The 25,420-nt window shown below is 30.7% G+C and overlaps 1 protein-coding gene across 1 annotated transcript; it reads left to right on the forward strand.

Annotated features, from left to right (window-relative positions):
- The first annotated feature begins 12,371 nt into the window (after positions 1-12,371).
- On the forward strand, positions 12,372-13,505 carry LOC109123453 (uncharacterized). Its single transcript, XM_019223324.2, has one exon. It carries the CDS (start codon positions 12,372-12,374, stop codon positions 13,503-13,505), a length of 1,134 nt encoding a protein of 377 aa, XP_019078869.1.
- Positions 13,506-25,420: the final 11,915 nt, after the last annotated feature.

The following is a 25,420-nucleotide window of genomic DNA, read 5'->3' on the forward strand; positions in this document are numbered from 1 at the left end:
GATTCAAACTTCCATTTATTGTTCACCATTTCTCGGCAATCAAACAGAAAAAAACACAGATTGAAAACAAACACCAAACAGAAAAGGCAAATATCCACCGAATAAACCTGTTCCACCCAATAGATGAAAAAAATAAAATCAAACAGTATTAGACAAAAGCATAGGTCGATGTTTTTGCAGATCCAAAAATGATCAAAACAAAGTCCCGAGAATCAAACCTGTTCAACGATCAAAATCAAAGAAAAGAGAAACACAAATAAGAAAACGATTACCTATAGTGATCAACTCAAAGCGCCTGCTTTTCCTAGAGTTGGGTAGAAGCAGGGAATGGAGTCCAATGGGTGGAAAAAAGGTTTTTATACATTTATATAAGGTGGAGGAAAGCTAAATCGAGGGCAAATGCAAATGAAATGCATCCCAAATGCAGGTCCTAAGTCCCCGTTTGGATACAGATAAAATAAAAGCGGTGCATCGAAGTAGATGCTTTGGATTGGTAGGGTTTGCGTCGATGCCCAAACGGACCCCTAACTGGCATTTTCGGACAATAGAATCTGTTCGTCTAGAGGGAATCTATAAAGCCTTGGACAAGTAGCCAAAATTCTATCTCGCCGCTATCATCGGATGGCCCAAGCCTGGCCCAATAATATCTCTTTTTTCTTCTTTTTTAATTTACATTTTATCAATTTTAAAAATTTTGAAAACATGAATTAGTTTTGGTTTGTTTAATTTGTGATCTTTCATATTTCAATGATTTTGTTTTGTAAATTGGATCCTACTCAATTCATATTTATGTTTATTTAATAAAATTTTTTAAATCCATTTAAATTTTATTTGATTTTCTGGCATTTAAACTTAAAAATAAATTCACCAAAAAAATGATGAATATGGGATTTCTACTTCAAATTTTGGTTAAAATTGGGATTGAAATTCTCATCAAACTTTATTTCTCATAACTTTTAAGGTATGTTTGGTTGATTGAATATGATGCGCTAAAATATGCATACTTCAAAATTATCAAACCTTACCCGATAGGATATATATATATATATAGTTAGATATCACATTTCTGTGAAAATAATATGTGAAGGTATTATAAACAATGATCTATGTGATGTTTATATTTGATTTGCAAAAAAAATAAAAAAAAAATAGAATGGAGAATATATTCCAATTTAATATTTAATATTTGTTTAAAATAAAAATTATATTACATCACAATTGTTGCTATTAAAAAAAAGCTTGAAATTTCTCACTTATTCGATATTATTTGTAAATCATTGTGCAATTTATAATAATAATAATAATGTTCATGATTAAAATATTTAAAATTTATAAAGAAAAAAAATTATATTATGTTGTTAAATATATTAAAACAAATTGTACATATCAAGTGCTATATTAAATCATGCATATATTAGTATTAATTTATGGTATATTTTATAAATATTTTTTAATTCTTCTTTTAGCTAAAAATTTAATTTTTTTTTAATCATAACTTTTTGTTTTGTAAAATGTGTAATACAGAAAATTGAAAAAAAAATAAAAAAAATGAAGCGAATGGATGAAAAAAGTAAATTTATGATTTCTAATATATAAGATATTATAAATGATGGGATAGTTCATCTTATTTCATTGTCAACAAAACATATAATAATAGCATATATTATTATCTCATATCATATACTACTATATGTTATATTCGATCAATCAAACATAACCTTAATAATCTTAGAATTACTTGAAATTAAAGTAAATTTACATATTTATTCCTTTACCATTTATCCTTTGACTACAATATCTTTCAAATTTTAAGAAATCTTATATCCAAGAAAACTAAAAAATTCCCAAGTTCTGTGCATTAGAACATACTATATAAGATACTCATTCTTTAGTTAAAATAATGCATAGTGATGAGAGGAAAAAAGAAAAAAGAGAAATTAGAGTGCAAAAGAAGAATGAGTTTTACGAAACAAGACTCAAAGTCTTCTCTGACAAAACATGACTTGATATAAGATTGTTAATTATCACGTCTTGAGCTCAATGATTGAATTCCATGCCTTTCACTTTTATGTAGCCTAGCTACCTTTCAAGATGACTTTTTAGTACTTAACTAGCAATAGCCTACATCTCATAAATATCTTTGAGGACTAGCTTCTAACGTAACCTAAACTTTAGAGTATTGAGGATGAGGTCAATGTAAAACATTACCACTATCTCTTAAACATATTTGGAAGAGAGATGGGACTAATCCAGATAGTGGTATTAAGCTTAAATTTGTTGTGTTCAAATATAGTCAATCAAGAACATATTTTCCAGATGGATTACTTACTCAAATCAATAAGTTTATAGACTTAGTTTACCATTCATCCAACTTACTTTGATTGTACATCTCATGATCATGGTCAATCTTTTAAATGTGCCAATCTTTTAAAAATTAAGACCTAATTGTTGCCTATCAAGGTCTATCTATACTTTCCTTTAATGATAGTTGAGAAAATAAATGCTATACTTAAATGAGAAAAACACCCAAGAGAGGGGTGTATTGAGTTTGTCAAAAACTTTTTCCGCACAACAAATTCAAGCACAATATAATAAAAAATAAAGAGATAGAGTTAGAGAATTCAAATTAGGATTTTATAGTGGTTCGACACTTTTTTACCTATATCCACTCTCCTCAATCTCCTAACCGAGTGCGGGTTCCACTAGCTTGAAGCTTCAACCAAGCTTCCAATCCTTTACACTTGGATTCCGGCTCCAATGGGCTCTTACACAATCTCTTCAAGATTCAAACTTTTTGAAGGCTTTAATACTCAATTTTTACAAGAATGAATCCCTCAACCTATCTCAATGATAGCTCGAATACAAATCAAAGCTAGGATGACTCACAAGGGTGCACTAAAAGAGATGCAAGTGAGGATTTAATGCACTAAGAAAGAAATGAGAGCTTTTAAGGTAAGAACAAGTTGGTAGACAATTGATTGCAAGTGTTCTCTATATCATAAATGAAGTGGAGCTCTCAATTTATAGGTTTTTAAGCTCAAGAGCCAAGAAAAGCAAAAAACAGCCTCAACTGGTCAAGCTAGCGGTCGACCAGGAAGGAGGAAACTTCAATCGGGAAGAGAAGGCTACTGGAAAAGAGAAAGTGTTTTTGACACTTCTCGACCTGACCTCGACCAATCAAGGGCAATCGGTTGACTGGTTCCGCAACAGGTTGAGTCGGTTGGCCAGAGCCTCAACCAATTAAGCCTTTTGGCCCTAAAAACCTATATTTTTCACTTCTTTTCTTTTCTAACACTTAGGCAAGGTCTTTAGGTAAATTAATATGCCAATTTTGAAATGTTTTGCCTAAGGTACATTTGATAAAACTTGAGTTTTAATGAAATCTTAATTTTAAAGAATAAACCGAGTTTTCAAAGATGCATGGAAAGATATGAAAAACCTAAGTGCACCCATGCAATCATCTTACATTTGTTTCATATGATCAAAAGTCTTCCAAAAGTCTCGATCTTGTATCCATTTGGTCCTTTGATGAATTTTCAAATTTATACCTGGGATTCTTTACCATTTAAATCAATTAGTCACTTAACCATGGTTTGTTATCATCAAAACCTGATTAAGAGAATCATTAGGCTAACAATCTCCCCATTTTTTATGATGATAAACCTTGGTTATCTAGGAGAAGAAAAAATCTCCCCCTCAAACCAATCATGGATCAATCAATCAAAATTTATCAACTTAAAACCAAGATAATCAAGACATGTGAATTTTCAATAGGAAACAGTGTAAGTCATGAAAACATATAACATATCAGATATATGGTAAAGTCAAATGTACACGAATCATAAACATATAACCTAATCCAAATAAATGATATGACAATGATATGCATGTAGGTCTCCTAGATCCTAAATATCTCTCCCCATTTGGCAACATAAAAAAAAAACGAATGGGGTCTCTGTGAAATCACGGCTGAGGAGGTGGAGGTGGAAACATGGAGCGGAGGTAAGCCATCATCTCCTCATGCTGACTCTCTTGGCGACTCTCAATGCGCTTAATCCTTTGCTGGAGATGATCAAATGCAGCCTGCTGCTGATTCATGTGATCCTCCATACGCTCAAATCTCTACTGTAGATACTCAAACTGAGAAGTGAAGCCAATTTGATAGTGATCCATGCGATCCTCCATGGAGTAGAATCGAGTATCACTGACTACTTCAAGCCCTTCCATGTGAGTGTCAAGTGAGCTAATCTGAGCAAATAAATCCATCCAAGGCGCATGATTAGGAGCGTGAGGTGCCTGATGAGGTGATGTCTCTATGTGAGGAGGCTAGGTGAATAATGGCTGAGAAGATGGTCCCACTATGTATGTCGGCTCAAACATCATTGGCTCTGAAAATGTGGCCTCAAACTGAAGACCCTTTGACTGGAGTGGAGGGGTGTCAAGCTCGGGTTCTCTCTACTTAAAGCCTCTCTAAGGGTCTAACCCACCCTCCATATCTTGAATCTTTGCCTCCTCCTTTACTCCGAGATGCACCTGTCCCTGTCCTCGGGCTTGTGCTGGTGGTCGCTCTGCTTTCCTAATCCAGGAGCCATCGGGGACCTTCTCAAACTTCATCCATCCCAAGGACTGCTCATCATAAGTGTCGTAAATGCTGGAGGCCTCAAAATCTTTCTCTACTCAAATCGACCCTAACATCCTTGAATACTTTAGTGAGGAAGCGGCCATAGGGGAGCACATGGGTTGAGCTCTCGTAACATGAAATCATGTGCATCATCATTAAATACCCCAAGTGAATCCGTCTCCTCGTCAGAATCGAGTCCATGAGGCCTCAAGGTAAGAGACCTCGTCTTGGTATCTACCTCGTCGTAGCAAGATGAAGCAGATCACGTGGTGTAGTACTCTACTAGACACGGTCAGGCTGTGAGCTAATGGTTTGCCCATCCCCTGGGTGTCTGTCAGTCCGTACATCCTTTGAATGGTCTCTCTAAGCTCGAAACCAGGCAAAGTAGGCCAAGTATTGGACTCGTACACCTTGAGTCCGACTGGAGCAATGTAAAAAATACGGTAGATACTCTCCGGGTCCAGCTGAATCTCAACTCTTCTAATGGTGGAAATAAGTGGTCCACCTAGTCCATATGTGCCCCTCAAATAGAATGCACGCACCAGAGTCGGGAAAATCAGCTCCAAAATCGTCACTACTGGCAGCCAACCCATCCGACTGAAGAGACCCTCAAACCCGAAATGCTGTAGTTGGGAGAAATTGATATTTCTCCCTAGAACCACTTTCCTCTGAGCGAACTTCTACTTGTACATTTGATAATCCTCCATGGTGCTGAAGATTGCCATGTCAAACCTCGCCTTTTGGCAAGTAATAAAATGAAAATTCAAGATTGTACTTCCAACCATGACAATTAGATTCACACAAAATAGGGATTAGTTGGCTAGTCCTTACAAGATCTTATGTCCATACACTGATAGAACTCACAAACTTATTCTTGTAGACTAGAGAACCTTTTTTCCCACTTTTGAAATTAATACTGTATATTTATATTTTCTTTTCTCTTCTTCCCATCAAAGAAGACTTAGGGTAGTTTTCAACCGAGTAATATGTCTCACGTTTGAAGACATGGGTGGTTACTCCAGAAGAGATGTGACCCCACATTTCATTTATTTTAGGGAAAATAATATTTAAATGGGCCACAATTTAAAAAAAAAAAAACTTTTTATTTTATTTTATTTTATTAAAAATACAAAACGGTTTCTAACAAGATTGATGTTTGACAATGAAAGTGGAAAGTAATTGAAGGAAGAAGGTAAATAGTTTATCAGAGTCATTTCAATCTCTTTTCTTCCTTGGGAAGTTTGCTATATTTACATATCACCCATTGGATTTTAGAGATGCCATCACTAGATGTTCATTAAAAATGTGAAAACATACTGGAAATTCTTATGGGTAGTTCTCACTCCATGGAATAATATGTGAACTGATAAACATCAACATGTTATAGGGGATTTTAGTTAGGTGGTGTTTGTTTCTTTAATTTAATGTTAAATCTAATTTGTTTTCAAACTTTAGATTATCTATTTTTTTTTACTTATTATTTATTTTAATTTTTTTTTACTAAATAGAAATAGACAAAGTATTTAGTTTTTTATTGAATCATAAAAACTACTTTTTGAAACAATTAAAACATAATCTTAATATAACTCTCACCCTATTAATACTTAATAGAAATAAAATAATAAAAAATAACTTAATACTATTAAATTTTATTTAGAATTAAGTTAAATTCAATTTTATTTAGAATTAAAAAAAAATATAAAATAAAAAAACCACTACCTTACAAAAAGTGTTCTCTTTACATAAATAAGGGGAAAAGAGAGTTAAAAGAGCGTTTTCTTCATCAAATAGGCATTTGACCAATTTTTAAAAACCACTTTTTAAAAATTTAAAGAATTACTTCAAGTAAATTTGGAATTCACACTCCTTTATGCAAAAAACACCATTCAATTATATAATTCATAATTTGACTAGTTTTAAAACCGACTTTACTCTTTGCATGAAGTTGAGGCTTATTTGAATTACTTAGTATTTGATGAGACCCTGGGATGCGAGACCATGGGATGGCAGTACTGACGAGAAAGAGCTTGAATATGTCATGAGCATGGTGGGGATCAAGGAAGTTCTTAAAAGAAATGTAGTTATGATGGGGGTTTCATGTGGCTGCATTGAATGGGTGTTTTGATTGTGTACAGTTCCCATTCGATGTCCATGCAAACATGTCAGTTGAGGCTTTTCATTATGGGGCATCAAACTGAATAGGAGTAGGAAACTCTCTTTTACAATATGTTGTTCGTGGGATGAAACTTGAAGCCAGGTGGCATGACTTCATCCATTTTGTCAGCACCATTCCAACTCACCCATTGCATTCACCACCGTTCTTATCATCCCAAACCCTCCAACCCACTCCATCCTTCACCCTTCTCTTACCCTTTTTCTCCATTTATCATCACGCTCCATTAATCACTCGTCACGACCTATCACACTCATATCCGTACCCATTAAGCCCATTCCCCCCACTTTTGCATGACCATGCATGGCCACACAAGCCTTTGCAAATGTCTCCACCATTCATCTCCATCCCACATGTTCCATTATGCCCATCACCATGCCCGTAACCATACCCACCCCTAAGCTCACCACCTCATCTTTCCTAACCTTCCATGCATATCACCATATCTTTAATACTCTCTAACCCACTTCACCCTTCATCTCTCATCCATCTTATCCTCCATCAAACCCATTGCTTCACACCTACCGTACCTATCATGCCCACTTTCCCTCACACCATATCTACCACCTTTCCCATTCATTCCCCATTCACCTATCTCCATACCCGTCCTTCATGCCCCCTATGCATTTCCATTTTTCCCATACCCATTAAACCTATTTTTCTCACTTTCTCTCACTACCCGTGGCTACACTTAACACCAATCCCATGCACGCAATCGCCTTCATATTGACCACCTTTCTCATCTCACCACCCTTCCACCTTTCATGCCCACCACCTAGCTTACTTTTGGTTCCTTTCCCTCCCATTCTCCACGTGCATGAAGTCCCAAGTGCATGGCCATCTCCATTTTTTTTCAGCCCTCATACCCATCTTTGCATTCCCGTCACCACTCTTCTCTCTCTAGAAACATAAGATGGGTCTCTTTGTCGTTCACAAACCACATCCCAAGTATAAGATTCACTCATTGAATATTGCATAAAAAATGGGTTTATGATGTGAATATGATAGATATATGCATTGGAAAATGGCATGTTGGTGTGGGTATGATATTTTTTTCAACATGAAAATGGGTTTGCTACGTACTGGGGCTAGCACAATCAAGATGGGAATAAGCTTTAATACATGGAGAAATGAATTTTGGGATGGGGTCCACAAGCTTGATTTGAATTTGATATTGTAAAATAAAGCACACGTTGGAGTGTTTGGCTATGCATGGCCACCTTTCGTCAGGCCACGTATCATCCTCCTAAATCGCCTCTTATAAAAATTTCATTCTCAAAATGATTTTTTAGGATTCCAATTTTCGAAATTCAATTTTCCGAAATTCCATTCCCAAAATAATTTTTTAAGATTCCAACTTTCAAAATTTAATTTTCCGAAATCCCATTCTCATGATTAATTTTCAAGATTTCAATTTCTTTAGTTTTTCGAAATTCCATTCTCAAAATAATTTTTCAAGATTCCAATTTTCAAAATTTAATTTTCCGAAATTCCATACCCAAAATAATTCTTTAAGATTCCAATTTTCGAAATTCCATTCCGAAAATAATTATTTAAGATTCCAACTTTCGCAATTTAAGTTTCTGAAATCATATTCTCATAATAAATTTTCAAGATTTCAATTTCTTTAATTTCCTGAAATTCCATTTTCAAAATAATTTTTCAAGATTCCAATTTTTGAAATTTAATTTTATGAAATTTCATTCTCAAAATAATTCTTTAAGATTCCAACTTTCGAAATTTGATTTTCCGAAATCCCATTCTCATAATAAATTTTCAAGATTTCAATTTCTTTAATTTCTCGAAATTTCATTCTCAAAATAATTTCCCAAGATTCCAATCTTGAAAATTTAATTTTCCCAAAATACCGTTCTCAAATAATTCTTCAAAATTCTGATTTCCGAATTTAATTTCCAATTTCTGAATTTAATTTCAATTTCTGAAATTCCATTTTTTCGCATTTATTTATTTAATCATTATTATTTTTGTTATTATTATCAATTTATTTATTTTTTAAAAATTCCATCTTTAAATAATTCTTCAAAATTCTGATTTCCAAATTTAATTTCCAATTTCCGAAATTCCAATTTTCTAATTTCTAAATTTAATTTCCAATTTCTAAAATTCCAATTTTCACATTTACTTATTTAATCATCATTATTTTCATTATTATTATTATTATTATTTTATTCATTTATTTTTAAAATTTTCATCTTTAAATAATTCTTCAAAATTTTGATTTCCAAATTTAATTTCTAATTTCCAAAATTTCAATTTTCACATTTATTTATTTAATCATCATTATTTTCATTATTATTATTATTATTATTATTATTATTTATTTATTTTTAATTTTATTTTTTAAAATTTCATCTTTAAATAATTCTTCAAAATTCCAATTCCCAAATTTAATTCCCAATTTCTAAAATTCCAATTTTCATATTTACTCATTTAATCATTATTATTTTCACTACTATTATTATTCTATTTATCTATTTATTTATTTTAAATTCTATCTTTACATAATTCTCTAAAGTTCCAATTTCTAAATTTAATTTTTTTTATAACATGTTCCATTTTCAAAACTCTAATTCTCAAACAATTTTTTTTTTTTTTTAACTTCCAATTTCTTTCAAATTTAATTTCCAAAACTCCAATTCTTAAATTTAATTTTCACAACTCCAATTCTCAAACAATTTTTTTAACTCCCAATTTCTCCCAAATTTAATTTCCAAAACTCCAATTCTTAAATTTAACTTTCAAAACCCCAATTCTCATATAATTCTAAAAATTCCATTTTCTGTCAAATTTAATCTCCAAAATTCCAATTCTTAAATTTAATTTCCAAGACTCCAATTTCCAAATAAATTTCAAAAATCCAGTTTTCTCTAGAAATAGTTTTAATTCCACTTCGGTTTTCAAATAATCTTCCATTTCTTTCGATTTTTCATAAGTAAGAATGAATTTTTTTTTTCATAATTCCAAAATAATGAAATTTGTGAGACCAATTCATGTAAGATAAATTGGGCTTTAGTGGGGGCCCTACATATGAGATTTCTCTTCTAATTGTTGATTGCTATGCCTAATGAATATTGTTTGGTTTTTGTTCTGATCTTTGATATGCATGAGATATATTTTATATTTGTTATTGCGCGCTAACTATGTTTCATGATAGCGCTTTATTACCTGCTACCAAGGTACGCTCTCGCTCTCACTTTGTTTATTTATTCATTGTCATGACTTGCTTTTAATTTGTGATAACTTTGGTATCCATTGATTTTCTTACCAATTGTCATGTTCGCTTCACCTTATTAGTAGAAACCCGTTTTTAGGGACTTAGAGGGGTGCTATGGTATTTACTATACCTTCTTGATAAGTAACCTGACTCCCGAACTTCGACTCGATTTGTCATAGACCTACTTTTCCAAATAAGGAGTACATTTAGGGGTTTTCTTTATTATTTTGTTTTCGCTTTAAAAAAATAAAACAAAAATAAGTGGCAACTCCAAGTCTTTTTCTAAAAATCAAATTTTTGCCAAATAAATGAAAAAAAAAAAGCGAGTTTCGTCATCAAGTGGGAATACATTGAGCTGAAATACAGGGTCCACACCAATACAAAATGAAGCTTCACACCAACTCTAGCCAATGATCTTGGCTCACATTGTCGATTTTCATTTTGAAAACATTTGGCCAATTGATGTCCTTCTTTAGAACAAACCCACTTTGGAGATATAATACCTCCATTCTTATCACGTTTCAAATCATCTTTCTAAACACTAAATCCAATTGCTTTAGCATATGTTGTAAAATGTTTTTGTTTCATGATCTGTACAATTCAATTCCTATTTGCACGCTTCTTCATTTGAAATACCATTAAACTTTTTCATAAATAAATCGTGAATCATGGTTAGAACTACCATTGATATATGGATCCTCATGAATTTCATTTTTAAGATTGATTACAATTTCACAATTTTAATAATTTTAAGCTTTTTTTTTTGTTACTTGAAATGACAATAAAATAGTTTAATAATAGGAACTAAGTTAGAATTGATGGAAATTAAAAATAAAAATAATAAAAAATTGGAAGAGGGTATGAAGAATTCTCACATTTTTTGTTCATTTCTCACATTATTCTTCGTATCTTTCTCATTTTACATTCTTTTACTATTGTTATAATTTTTCATATGAAGTTATAATAAAATAAATTAATAATCGGTATTTTGTGTTATCTGGCCTTCCCAATATGGGATCGAAAGTTGGTCCAATGATTTCCTTAAATATTGAAAAAATAATATGATTTAATAAATAAATTTTCTTATTTTAACAATCAAATCTTCAACTTTGGAATGTATTGATCACCACAAAATTCTTCAAATTTCTCATTCATCACTCCATTCTCAAATCTTCCTCTTTGATATCCTCCACTCAACTTTGGTATGTTTTTCATTTGTCAAACTATGGTTGATAGGTGAGTTAAATACTATTTTAATTTTTTTGTCACGTTTAGCCAAAAAAAAAAAAAAATCTTAATTGGTATATAAATACCATTTTTGGTATATTTTGGTGGGTCACAATAAATTTGAAAGCTTAATAAAAAAAAATTCATTTGTAAGGAATACAATAAAGTGAGAAACATAGGATTGCATCGATAATACTATTTTCATTTATATTTTATAGAAATATTGGACAAAATATTTTCACATACATTTTGTTAAATTTTTTTTGTTTTTTTTTTGTTTTTAAATTGAAATACCAATAAAATAATTTACATTTTACATTTTCTATAATTTTAAGATTAATTTTGTAAACTTCAAACACAACTATATATATATATATATATATGTAAATTGACATAAATTATGGAAAAAAACAATTAAAATGGAAATAAATTCCCGGAATCATCACCAATGGGAATTCCATGTAGTTTGGAGTGTCATACAAGTAAACATCGGCATAAACCTCTTTCTTTTGCTTTAATTTCCTTCCTTTTTCTTTTTCTTTCTTTCTACTTTGGATGCTTGTCTTTTCCTTACACCACAAGAAATTCTCTTCATTTGAACAAGAAAACCCTTATGCCGATGGAGATTAGGTTTTTACAGCCAAAATGTCAGCAGATTAGGTTTTGGACAATTAACCAAAATATAATATTAAAAAAATTATTTTGATTAGATTAATAATAAATATAATTTTATTAATTTAAATAAATTATCACAAAAAGTTGTCAAACAATTTTTTTATTGAAAAATCGTAATCTTCATCTCAGACTTGCCCATTGTCATCCCTAATACAATCCCTAATCCCATAAAAAAATCATCCTCCAAATTCCCAGCATCATCACCAATGGGAATTCCATGTAGTTTGAAGTGTCAAACAAATAAGCATCCGCATAAACATCTTTCTTTTGCTTTAATTTCCTTCCTTTTCTTTTTCTTTCTTTCTATTTCGGATTCTTGTCCGTTTCCTTAGACCACAAGAAATTCTCTTCATTTGAACAAGAAAAGCCTTACGTAGCATGTGTGTACTTGTCCAGTCTATTAATTGTGAGAGTTGGGAGATTAGGTTTTTACAGCCAAAATGTCAGCAGATATTCTTCAGTTTTTGAAGAACAAATTCATGGATGAATTGGAAGAAGCAGAGGAGGAACACCTTCCACCTCATGACATCCCCCTCCATTCTTATTTTCTACAAATTCGAGAGCTTCTGGAAACTAAAAGCCTCACGCCGTCGACAGGAATGAAGGATTGTCTTTACGACCTCAGCATTGCATTGACCGACTGCATCCTCTTCCTGGAGAAGCGCAAAATGAAAATCAACAAGGATTCCTCACAAGGGCAAGGGCAAGGGCAAGGGCAAGAGCAAGGGCAAGGGCAAGGGCAAGGGCAAGGGCAAAGGCAAGGCCACTACTCTCTGCCTGAGCTATGGTTTCTGTGCAAAACAAAAAGGAAGCTGATTCACATCAAGAAAAAGCTGTTTGTTGCTACAAGCCACCCAGTAGTACCAGAGCAGACTTCCCTTTCTGCCGTCACGGATGTAGCCACAACTTCTTCTTCTTCTGGCTCTTTATCATTTGATGGACCAACGACAGACCGTTATTCTTCCCGTCGGTTTAGAGACCAAGTCATAAATATAGAAAAATTGGTTCTGGGTACAAGTGGATTGGATGAAGAAGGATTTAGTAAGGAAATTGGAATTGTGGGGATTGGGGGTTGCGGTAAGACCCTTGTGGCCCGAAGAGTTTTCGACAACAGCGATGACGTCGATTCTTACGATTACGAATCCAGAATTTGGATCAACTTACAAGCGATACAGAAAGGAGAAGTAGATTTTAAGAAGATTCTCAAGGCTATGCTGAAGCAGTGTGATGATGGGCAAAGAGATTTTGTGGATGGTAGTGTGGAGGTGGAGGAGGAGGAGCTATTGGAGGCCCTCTGCAAAGCATTGTGGAGTAAGAGTTATTTATTAGTGTTTGATGGAATTTGGGATATCAACCTGGACTGGTACTTCAGGTTAAAGGAGAGACTCCAGTGGTGTAACAAATCAAATCACAGTAGACTCATCATCATCATTACGACCAGACTCCATGGTGTGGCTAAGAGGATGGTTGGGCCCAATAATTTATATCGTATGCAGCCCTTTTCCAATCAGGTTATTTGGGACCTCATTACTTACGGGGTTCCTTGGGACCATCCCATTGTGGTGAAAATGTAGGATGAAATGATATACCATTCTCATGGTCTCCCGTTAGCTGCAACAACGTTCCTCACAATTATGGAGAACCGAGTCTTTGGAGGGGAGTAAGTTTCTATGCTTTCAGCTTGATTTTTACGTACCACCTTTCTAATTTAATATTTTTTATGATGGTCACATGATTTTTAAGTAGGTTGCTATTTTCATATTTTCACATTTTTCATATACTAATCACATTGTTGGTATATATATATTTAAGATTGTTTGAGATTTAAATAAGAACTCGTTTCGAAGATTTGATTTGATTTGGAAGAATTGTTAGAGAATTGAATTTTTGAAGATTTGATTTGGAAGGAAATAGAGTTTCGAAGATTTATTTGGAGGCGACATTTTAAAAATTAAATTTGGAATTGTGGGATTTTTAGAAAATTAAATTTAAAAAATTCGGATCTTGGAAAATTAAATTTAAAATTAGAACATTAGAAAAATTATTTCGGGAATTGAATTTTGAAGAATTAAAACTTAAAAATAATAATAATAATAATAATAATAATAATAAGCAAATGAATAGATAAATAAATAATGATGAAAATAATAATGATTAAATAAGTAAATATAAAAATTAGAATTTTGGAAATTAAATTTGAAATAAATTAAAATTTTAGAAATTAATTGAGAATTGGAGTTTGGAAATTATATTTAAAAGTTAAAGTTTGGAGTTTTTACTAATAAAATTGGAGATTGTAATTTGGGAAAATTAAACTTTGATACTTATAAAAAAAAAATAAAAAGAAGAATTAAAATGGGAATAAAAAAATGAAGAATTTAAAATGGGAATGAGAGCTACCCGTATATGAAAGAAGGTAGGGAAAAAAAATTGAGTGGTTGAAACGGTGAGAGAAAGGAAAAAAAATAAATGAATAAAGAATGGGTTTGGTGGTTAAAGTCCTATTCAAGGCCCAATTTCCCATATTTGAACCCATGTAGCATTACTATGTGCCACCTGTGAACCTTGTTCTTCTATATATAAAATCTAGAGTATTGATTAATACTCTAGATTTTATATATAAATAAGCAATCAATTACCAAATAACGTATTAAAGGAATGAGTTAAATTATGTGTAAATGATGCAATTATCTCTTTCTTCCTTTAAAAATAATAATAATACAAAATATATAAAAAGGAAAAATTATAAAAAGAAATATCATATTTTAGATTATTTTATTTTTCAAAAGTGATTTCATTAGAGTCTATTCATTTATAATTTTAATTAATTTCATTTTATTTTTGTAACTGTTTTTATTTAGTTAGTTTTTTTAGTTTGTTCTTTTGATTTTTGAGAATTTATTGAAGCCCGGTGGGTTTTTTTTTTTTTTTTTTTTTTTTAAAAAAAAACTTTTGTTCAGATTTTATGGTGACTATAAAATTTAAATAGGAAAAAAATTATAAGATTGAGGGCAAGTATTTTTGAATTTTTTTCATGTAGAAAATGGAGTAAGAGGAGATGAATAAGCAAAGGAGATTGACACTTTCCTTAACCAGTATTTTTTTTAAAAAAATTTTATTTTATTAATCAATGATTTATATTGAATGTTAAAATCCAATTATTTATATTAAAATATAGAATTTTGCTTCATTGGCATTCACAATGACGACATATATTTTTAGTTAATTATGAACATTATTATTCTTGAAGATGACTTAGAAGTGTATGGGTTTACAAAAGAAGTAATTAGAAATGTCAAAATAACTATTTTAATACACTTTTTCAGTATTTATCTATAATTTTTTTAAAAAAAATTATCCTCTCAATAAAAAATATTTGATTATTAACATACGATATTTTTTTTTAAAACTATCTTTTAAAAATTTTTTATTTCATTTTTCCTAAAATTTCTAAGAATTGTGTTTACATACATAACAAAAAGAATTTTTGCCTCTTTTGTTGAATTTTGTTTTGAATTACTTCAATTTATAAATAATATTTTAAAAGTATTGAATTTGAAAATTTACTCATTTATAGTTGAGCGGTTGAATTGTGATTGAATAGATGATATTATAAATATATAATTTATATTTCATTGAATTAAAAATATTTTTTTTAGAAATTTAAAATACATGTAAAAAATTAAAATCAATAATATTCATTTTCTCATAGTTTATATAAATGTATTAATATTTTAATTTTATATTAAAATAAATAAAATATACTTAATATTGAAATGTTAAAAATGGAAGATATATATGGCGTATTATTTAATAAATTTTTGAAAAGGCGAGTATATTTTATTTTGTTGTTTGATAATCCTTAACATAAGTGAGGGATTCTTATGTTTCTTTAAATCATTTAACTGCTTGACAGGGAAATCAAATTTCTGATACAGATTCTAGGCCTTTATTTTACTTGCCTAAATTAAGGGATGCTGAAGAGATATTGATAGACAGGTAATAAGTTTCAATGTTACTAACAGAATGCATAATATATATAAGCCTTACCAATTGCCTCACCATAGTCCTATGCCTTTGAGCTTCAAGCTTCAATGTGATCAACAATTAACAAATAGCATTACTCCCTTGGCTGAGCACTTGGTACATATTCAAATTTATATTATGGGATAGAACCAATCTATTCCCCTAATTATGATTCAATTCTTCTTAATCCACCACTCATGGTCTTAGAAAAGAAAAGAAAAAAAAAAAGACTAAAAAAAAGCCTTCCATTGGTTACTATTATGTAAAAAGATATGCCTTCTTAATTCCTTCCATTGTGGTTGGTGACATGCTCCATATGCGGGCCTAAAGGGATTACTATTTAAACCTTGACGACCCAATTTCTTGATCTTCGATAACATCTATCTATCTCCGCATTAATGTGGTTAGATATTTGCTACATTAACCAAAGTTTAGTTGGTTCTAAGCTCGGAAAATTATAGTTCTTTGCACTCGAGCTGCAATTAATCTATTAGTCTATTGAATTCTTAGCTAGAAATGGAAGTTTAGTTTGTAACTTAATTTCAAGTCCTAATTAATTGCAACTTAGGAACAAATAAACCTTTTAAAGTCAATAAAATAATGAATATTTCTACTTGAACAAAACCTTAGGCAATTCGCTTCATTTATATATATAATTGTTTGTTTCTGACTAAATAATTCCATATTAAGCATCCTTATAATTGGAGCACCATTTTGGTGCAACTTTTGGGCTGCCCAAAAGCTCTTTTTGATTCTTGAAGTGCTCTATAGTGTTCTTTATTGCACTCAAACTCCAAAACACTTTCAAGTACAAGATTTTGGAATTGAAAAGTTCTTTTTAGTGGGAGCTGGTGTAGGATACTTTTGTGGTTTTTAATGAGCTAAGTTTATTTTATTTATTAAATACTACTCTCTTATTTAGATAGATCACTTCACTATAAGTTACTAAAATTTATAGTTGTATACATTATAAATGCTTTTGCCTTAATATGAAATTGTGGATTTGTCTAGAAATTTCTCAACCAAAGAGCATTAAAATCATGTAAAGAGTGTGCTAATTTTCTTTTTTTCTTTTTTTTTTCATTTGATGCAATGTACAAAGCATATTGGCTTTCTTTTAATTAACTCAAACACTAATCTAGTACTAACTAGAACCATCTTAAAAGGAAATCTGAACTCTTTATCATCTTGATCAAATTCTATCAAGTTTATCTTTTATCTACTTTGATACACACTTTAATAAACATATGTGAATCAAATCCTTACTATATATCATAACTTCCATTGTGCGCCACACTCCTAAAATATCATTGTTACCCTTGTGCATCACAGTCTTGTCATGTGCCATGATCCCGTCATGTGCTATGGATTTAAATCATTCAAACACTTCATCATTTCTACCTTTTAAGATGGAATAAGTGTGCAAGAGAAGCTATGCTTATCTTGGATAACGAAAACACATTTCTTGTATCACATTTTGATGAGAGAACAACTGACTCTACCTTCAACTAAAATTCCTTTGTAATCTTCTTTTCTATTTTGTTCTCTTTGCTTCTTCTACAATTCTCAATTTGAGCTTTGACACCAATTTGTCATACTAGTGAAAGCTTTAGTGCTGATATATTAGTGTTAGAATATAAAGATAAAATAAACAACACACAAAGGAATAAAAGGTTTTAGCATAGTTTAAAAATAATTCCTATATCTACTAATAAGAGAAATCATTCTACTATATTATAGAGAATATTACAGATCTTGAACCTTTGTTCCTTATATACCAATGTTAAGTCCTAAAAAATCTCATATTTCTTTATTCCTTATATCTACATCTTGAACTTTGAGTCTTCATTTCATTAGGTGTCTTCTACTCTTTCTCATATCTCTATCTAGCATGTAGACAAACCCATTTCATCTTATTTCTTTTTTCCCCCTTATGACCTAGAATATTTATAGAGACGTTCCAAATAACTTTCCTTATCCTATAAAAAAAAACTATAATATTGTAATAACATAGCAACATAGGAGATCTTCTATATAATATTCTTCATAGAAGTGAGTATATATTAATTAGAAATTTGAGTTACTTTCCAACACTGACTAATGTATACATTTCATAATAGAAGATTGCCATTATTACACATTCTTAAATAATTGATATTTGATTAGTCTGAGTACTTTGTTTTATGGTAATTAAGAATTCACATTCTTGTTCTAATTATTGTTGGAAGTGTCCAAGGGCCAAATTTAAATGATTTTAGTTTGAATCTATTCCAGTTGGAATTTTGTAATGAGGACATCAATTCCAGATTGTCTCGAGATACCAAAGACTCTTCGCGTTCAACATGTTTCTGAAGACGACTTATTGCTCATGGTAACATTTTGTCATATAGCATTTTTTTAATTTACAAGAGAACAAATATTTTGCTCGCAAATTGAGAACTTTGCTTTTGCACAAATAATTAATGCATTAGTTTTTTACAATGCATATGTTTTGGGATCATGATTGTTTTTGTAGTTGTATCAATATTTTATAGTAAATTTATTAATTTATAGCATAAACTTTGTCATTTCCATATTCAAGTTTCTATAATCAAAGTAACAAAGCCAAGTAAAACTATGTTTGGACCATCGATCAATGGAGTTAAAGTAACATTAAAAAGTTTAATATATATTATAATATTTGTCTCCACAATTAATATAAAAATCAATTAGCACAATGCACTTACTAAATATTCATACTTTTACGAATATGTCAAAAATTTAATCGTGAGTACCAAGGTTCTTCAATTCCACTTACTTCTTCATTATGCATTTTTTTAAGAAAGGATATCTTTTGTCAATGTTTTTGTTTTGATCATGGAACATCATATTTTTTGCCAATATAGATGCTAATTTATGGTCCATTTGGATCTCAATTGGTTTTTCTTATAGCATGTTAAGTTTTTTCTTATTAAAATTTTGTCAAATTACCTAACAAACACATTGATTGATGTCAAATATTGTTGGGACAGTAAAGTAGAAATCAAATTTTGTGTGATATTTGCATCAATTGTATTGTCCAATCAGTCAAATTTGTGCTACCTTGCATATGCTCTAACTTTCTTACATTTTCTTCTCTATTTTTTAATGTCTTGCAACTATTTTGAGTGAATAAGTGCATGTAAAGGAGCTTAGTCAAAGTATTGAAATGGAGTGAGAAGAGTACAAGGACATGAAATAGGAAGGGGAAGGAAGGAGGGAGGAGAGAGGGGGGAAGGGGAAAGGAAGGAGGGAGGGGGGAAGGGGAAAGGGAGGAGGAGAGAATGCACAATGCCATTTTCCATTTTGGGATGATGACCCATGGTTCCCAAATTTGCAACCTCCCCTTTGCTTATTGCCACTTTGGGTGCAATGCTTTCCTACAGGTGGCACCATCTCTATTAAAATAATTGTTTATGCTTGGACACATTTTTTTTTTTTTGGAATTTTTCTCCTATCCTTTAGATCTTTGGGATTAAAATTCCTCAACATGTCTCCACGTTAAGGCAACCTTGGAATGGTATAAATATCCCATTTTGCAATTGGAGTGGGGTTTGTCTTAAGGCCTCTTTGATATATTTTTAGGATTTAGATTTCTTTATGTTTTAGTTTAGATTAGTGTAGATCCCTTTTGATGTAATCTTTATTTGGATGTTTTCCTCTATCTCGCACTTCCGTGCTTGGATAATTTTTGGTAAAAATCAAGTATTTCATATTTTTATTTTCTTTGTGTAAAGCACATGGTCACAGGATATTTAGTAAGAATACTATATTGAAAATATCTATCAAAATACTATTCCATGATCTTGACCCGTTACTACTTTAAGTTATACAAAGCTTTTTTACAATTCAAAACTTTATTTTTGTTTCCTTTTACTTTATAACCCATGATTTGTTTTGTATATAATTTTTCTTTATGATATTCATTTAAAAATTGATTTTGATCACACTTTTAGTAAAATTTCCATGTATTTTAAGCTATGAAAGAAATTATGATCTTATGGTTTCTATAGATTGTAACTAAAGAAAATTATGACATCATGATCAAGGATTAAAATATTAGAAATTATGAAAATATCAATAGTTAAGTTTTATAGAAATATTAGGAAATATAAACAAATTGAACAAAAATTTGGAAAAAAATCTTTTTAAGAAAAAAAATTATGAAAATTACATAAATATGAAAAAAATTGTAAAATAGATAATAATAATACACATTGAAGTGGGTTTAATACATACATACATCATATATATATATATATATGTGTGTGTGTGTGTGTGTGTGTGTGTTTCTCTTGATTTTAATTTAGAATTTCACATGGTATCAAAGCTTTCTCTGGTTTCTTTGTATGCTTAATGAAAACTTTGAGTGCTACCTATCCTTATTTGAAGTTTTTTTGTGGTGTTTTGATTTCTTGAGTTTCATTGTTGATTTATTTATTATTCGTTTTGTCTCCATTCATCACTAATATTATGTTTGAAATATTGAACCATACTCCTGCTACCAGAGTTCTATTAAGGCGACATTCAAAGCGTTGCTAAGCGAAACCACAAGGGAATTGTAGAACTTCCAAGCTACTTAGCACCTTATTGAGAAGAATTATCTTCAATATTCTTAGTTAGTGTGAACCTCCCTAAAGGGTAAAAGAAAATTAAACCATTTAATTGGCATAGGACTAAAACCTGGAAATCTAAAATTTTAGAGTTGGGATGAAAAGGATTCTATGATCATGTCTTGGTTATGGAATTCAATGTCTCCTAAAATTAGTGGAACATGTATGTTTTTGACAACAACTAGGGAGGTTTACAAAGCCATTCGACAAACCTATTCAAAGATATGAGATTCTACTCAAATTTTCAAATCAAGGTAAAGATTTCAACTATAAAATAAGGAACTAGATTTGTAATTAAACTTGCCAATATTATGAAGAATTTGTGATAGGAAATTGACTACTACCATAACATTCAAATTAAATGCCGTGAAGATGCAATAGTGCCAAAAAAAATTATAGAAAAAGAATGAATTTTTGAATTTCTTGCTAGGCCCAATTTATAGTTTAACCAAGTATGGGTCTAAGTTCTAGGAAAAGAGGAGCCTCTAGCCATGAATGAAATCAGCTCCATCATTTGTGCTAAAGAAAATCAGAGAGGTGTGATGCTTGAATCGTATTTTATTCATGGTTTTTCCATGGTTGCTATAATGCCAAACAAATTCAACTTAAATCTTGTTAGAGAAACTTGGCATCTTGATAAGTTGAAAATTCTCAATCGTGAAGGACTTTAGTGTACTTACTACTAGAAGCCCTAAAACACCAAAGAGAAGTGTAGGAAACTTAATGGAAAACCTTAAAATTTGGATTAAAATAGGGAAAATAAAGCATGGAAAGAACACAATCAAGAAATTATGGCAAATTTTGAAGGAGGCCCTCAAGAAAAACATAGTTTCAATAGTGAAGAATTGGGAGAACTAAACAAAAAAGAGATAGAAAGGCTAAGATATTTTTTGGTACTCTGAATAAATAATTATGTGTTCTTTGGCACAAACAAGTAAGTATTCTATTTCTCATACTTTAAGGCAATCTTTTATTTTTCATACTTTAAGGGCCTCATATTTATCCTTCATTGGCTCTTGGGTCATTGACTCAGGAGACATAGACTACATGATCTAATCTTTTCCTAATGCCATAATGCTTGAATTAAACCAGTTAAAAAAAAAAAATGAATTGGATCCTTCTACTAACATTAGTCTAGAAACTATTGTTATAAAACCACTGTAAGTTTACTCAACAAGAAGAACAATTACCATTGAACCCATGTATACTCAAGAGTCTGAACTAAGGCTAGGTAATAACTCTATCTCTCTTAGTACTTCAAATGTTGACAATGATCTTGATTTAACCATTACCATTAAGAACATCTGTTGTCATTATTTATGTCTTTTGATAACTCCTTCCACTCCCACAAAAATTCTCACTCATTTGTACACCATCATCACTCCACAAAACCTTTTCGAGGCACTAAATAATGAGAATTAGAGACAAGACATGAGGGTTAAGATGGAGACCTTAGAGAAAAATAGAACATGGGAAATAGCAGAGGTGTCTAAGAGGAAGAAACCATTTGGGTGTAAATGGGTATATAGAATAAAGTATAACTAGAAAGATATAAGACTAGGTTAGTAATAAAAGGCTAACACAAACCTATGAGGTTGATTACTGAGCAACCTTTGCTCTCATAGCTATTATAAATATCATAAGGATGTTATTATCATTAGTAGCTAATTTTGGTTGGAGCTTACAACAATTTGATGTAAAAAAAAAATGTATTTTTGCATGAGGACTTAGAAGAAGACATCTATATGGAAATTTCTCTAGGAACCAATGCTTGAAAATTAAAGAAAGCCTTATATGACTTAGAACAATCTCTAAGAACATGGTTTAGGAGATTTTCTAAAGTGATGTTTGCCATGAAATACAAACGAAGTCAAGGTGATCATACTTTGTTCATTAAGCATTTGACTTTAAAGAGAGTGATAACTTTGTCGGTGTATATGGATGATATTATTATGATTGGTAATGATCCAGAGAAAATGAGGCTCTTTGATAGTATGTAACTAGAGAATTTGAGATTAAAGAACTTGTTAGATTAAAGTATTTCCTAAGAGTCAATGTGGCTCATTCCAAGGAGGGTATCTTTATTTCACAACCAAAATATGTTATTGATCTTCTTAAAGAAACCAAGAAACTTGGATGCAAGCTAGTGGACAACCACAAACCATAAATTAGTAGAGGCCTTGGAGGATAGGATTGTAGATTGTGTCATGTATTAATGACAAGTGGGCAAATTAATTTACTCAACACATATTAGACTAGACATTGCATATGTTGTGAGCATTGTTAGTCAATTTATGCACAATCCCAAATACACTCATCTTTAAGCTATTTATTGAATCATGTACTACCTTAAATGAATATTTGATAAAGGTTGTTATTCAAACAAGTTATGAAGTTGTGCCTAAAAGCCTACATGGATTCAGATTATGTTTTATTAATTTTAAATAGAAGATGAACCTTAGGGGACTATACTTTTCTTAGGGGATATCTTGATACTTGGCAAAGTAAAAAACAACTAGAGGTCACAAGATCTAGTGTTGAGGTGGAGTTTCAAGTAATGGCTCATGGAATTTGTGAACTATTATGGCTTAAGATTATTTTAGATGATCTTAAAATCAAGTAGAGACACCCTATGAGACTTTACTGTGATAACAAGTCTGCATTCAACATTACTCATAATCTGGTATAGTATGATCAAATAAAGCATGTGGAAGTAGATTGACATTTCATAAAGAATAAGCTTGATAGTGGTCTTATTTGCATTCCAGGTATTGAGACACCTGACTAACTTGTATATGTTGTAACTAAAGATTGGCTAATACCACATTTTAAGGAATTATAGGCAAGTTGGGAATAAAGAATCTCCATTCACCAACTTGAGGGGAAGTTTTGCAAGTTTGGGTCTTATAATTTAGGATTTTTCTCTTTTTAGGACCCTTTTTATACAATTGTAAATTAGTTAGGACTTTTTCTCCTTTTAGGACTTCTCTTGTACAATTATAAATTAGTTAGGACTTTTCTCCTTTTAAAACACTTCATGTATAACTATAAATTAGTTAGTAGGAGATTTGAAATTGATTTGAATTACTATGTATAGAAGGAATTTTCCTAGAATAGAGAAGGATAAATGTGTGTGTATATGTATATATATGAGAATAATATATGGAACTTGCCAATATATTTTATACTAAAATAGTAAACTATATAAAACATGATGGTATAAGTGTAATAATGTTTTATTAAAAAAAATGTTTGTAGTTATATCATAAATTTATATTTATTTTATAGTGAATTATTTTAAATATCATGTATTTTATATTTTTAATAATGGATAATGAGTTCAATGAAATTTGAAAATTGTATAGGTATAATTATATACATAATTACAAAAAATGTAATAAGGGTAGTCTATCTTTTTAGCTAGATGCTTGCCATTCTTGCCCTTTGAATTCTTACCAAACATGGCACTAAGGAATTCATGCCAAACATGGAGCACAAATGGTGAGAACACGACACACAATGAACTAATTTCATGTGCGGTAGTGAGTTATTTGAAGAATTTCCAAAATATCAAGAAATAGGAAAAAAATAAATCATGAAAAATTATGAAACAGTAAAAAAAAAAAAAAAAAAAAGTCCATTGGATGATATTTCTCCACTAATTTGTTAAAGCCGTCTGATGCATGATTTGTAATTTTTTAATCAATTATCATATGAATATTTTGTCATTATTTGTAACCTTTAGCTACTAATATTGCTTTGTAATGGTTTTAACTCCCATATATCATTTGTTGATATCATCTTTCCATCTCTTTGTTTTTCATTCCTTCTTCAAACCTTATTGATCGGTTATAATAAGAAAATAGATAAAAAAAATAACAATAGATTTTTTATTTATTTCTTTTTACCTCAAAACATTTTTATAGGCTCTTGTAATATTAAGCACTTTTATTTGTACTTTTCAATAAAGACGATGGAGATGAGTCTTCATAAGTAGATGGTGGTGATAGAAGAGGAGTAATGATCTCTTACAACTCTTTATTCGCTTGTCTTCTTCTTAAAAAAAAGGAAGAAATTCATGGTCATCTTCTTTGACATACGAATCCCACATTTCATCAAACTTGCAATCTCTACTAGTCTTGTAATATTTAGAGTATGAGTCATAACAAATAAAAATAAAGTTCACTCTTGATATCTAACTTTTACTAGTTTCTTTCAGCACATGGGCACATTCAATACTTTAAAAAGAATTCTCAAGCGAGATACACAAGATTCTTTCACTAAGACAATCCTATGTTATGTAGACTACATGTAATCAACCTCTTTGGTTTCAAATTCATTAGATATTTTCTTATATTTTATCATACTTCAAGTCATGTCAATAATAGATTTATTTTTTCTTACTCTTTATCATGCTTCAACTCATGTCAGGAATAGATCTATCTATTTCATTTTATTGTGAAGAAATCATACTCATACTTTAAAGGTTATAAGGTTAGTAAAGATACCAAGTTTAATGAAACATAAAATTAGGCTTTCGAAGAAGATAGCTATGAATTTTTTCTATTATTTGAATGAAAAGATTAGATGAATAAAGCATTGCCTACTCTATCTCTATCACGACCACAATTTTCTTAGGAAGACCTATGCTTTTAGTAGATTTTACAACAAGGTTTTTACATGAATAAATGAAACCAACTTACTTGTTGAAACTCTTAGTCCTTGAACCAAAAATAAAAAGAACTAATAGCTTGTATAGTAGTTAGCTTGTCTCCATAGGGACTTCTACTTGAGAGTAGCAAAGATAAAGAGCAAGAGGTATGAATGTAGTT

This window comes from Vitis vinifera, chromosome 12 (genome assembly GCF_030704535.1).
Source record: "Vitis vinifera cultivar Pinot Noir 40024 chromosome 12, ASM3070453v1".
NCBI classification, from domain to species: domain Eukaryota; kingdom Viridiplantae; phylum Streptophyta; class Magnoliopsida; order Vitales; family Vitaceae; genus Vitis; species Vitis vinifera.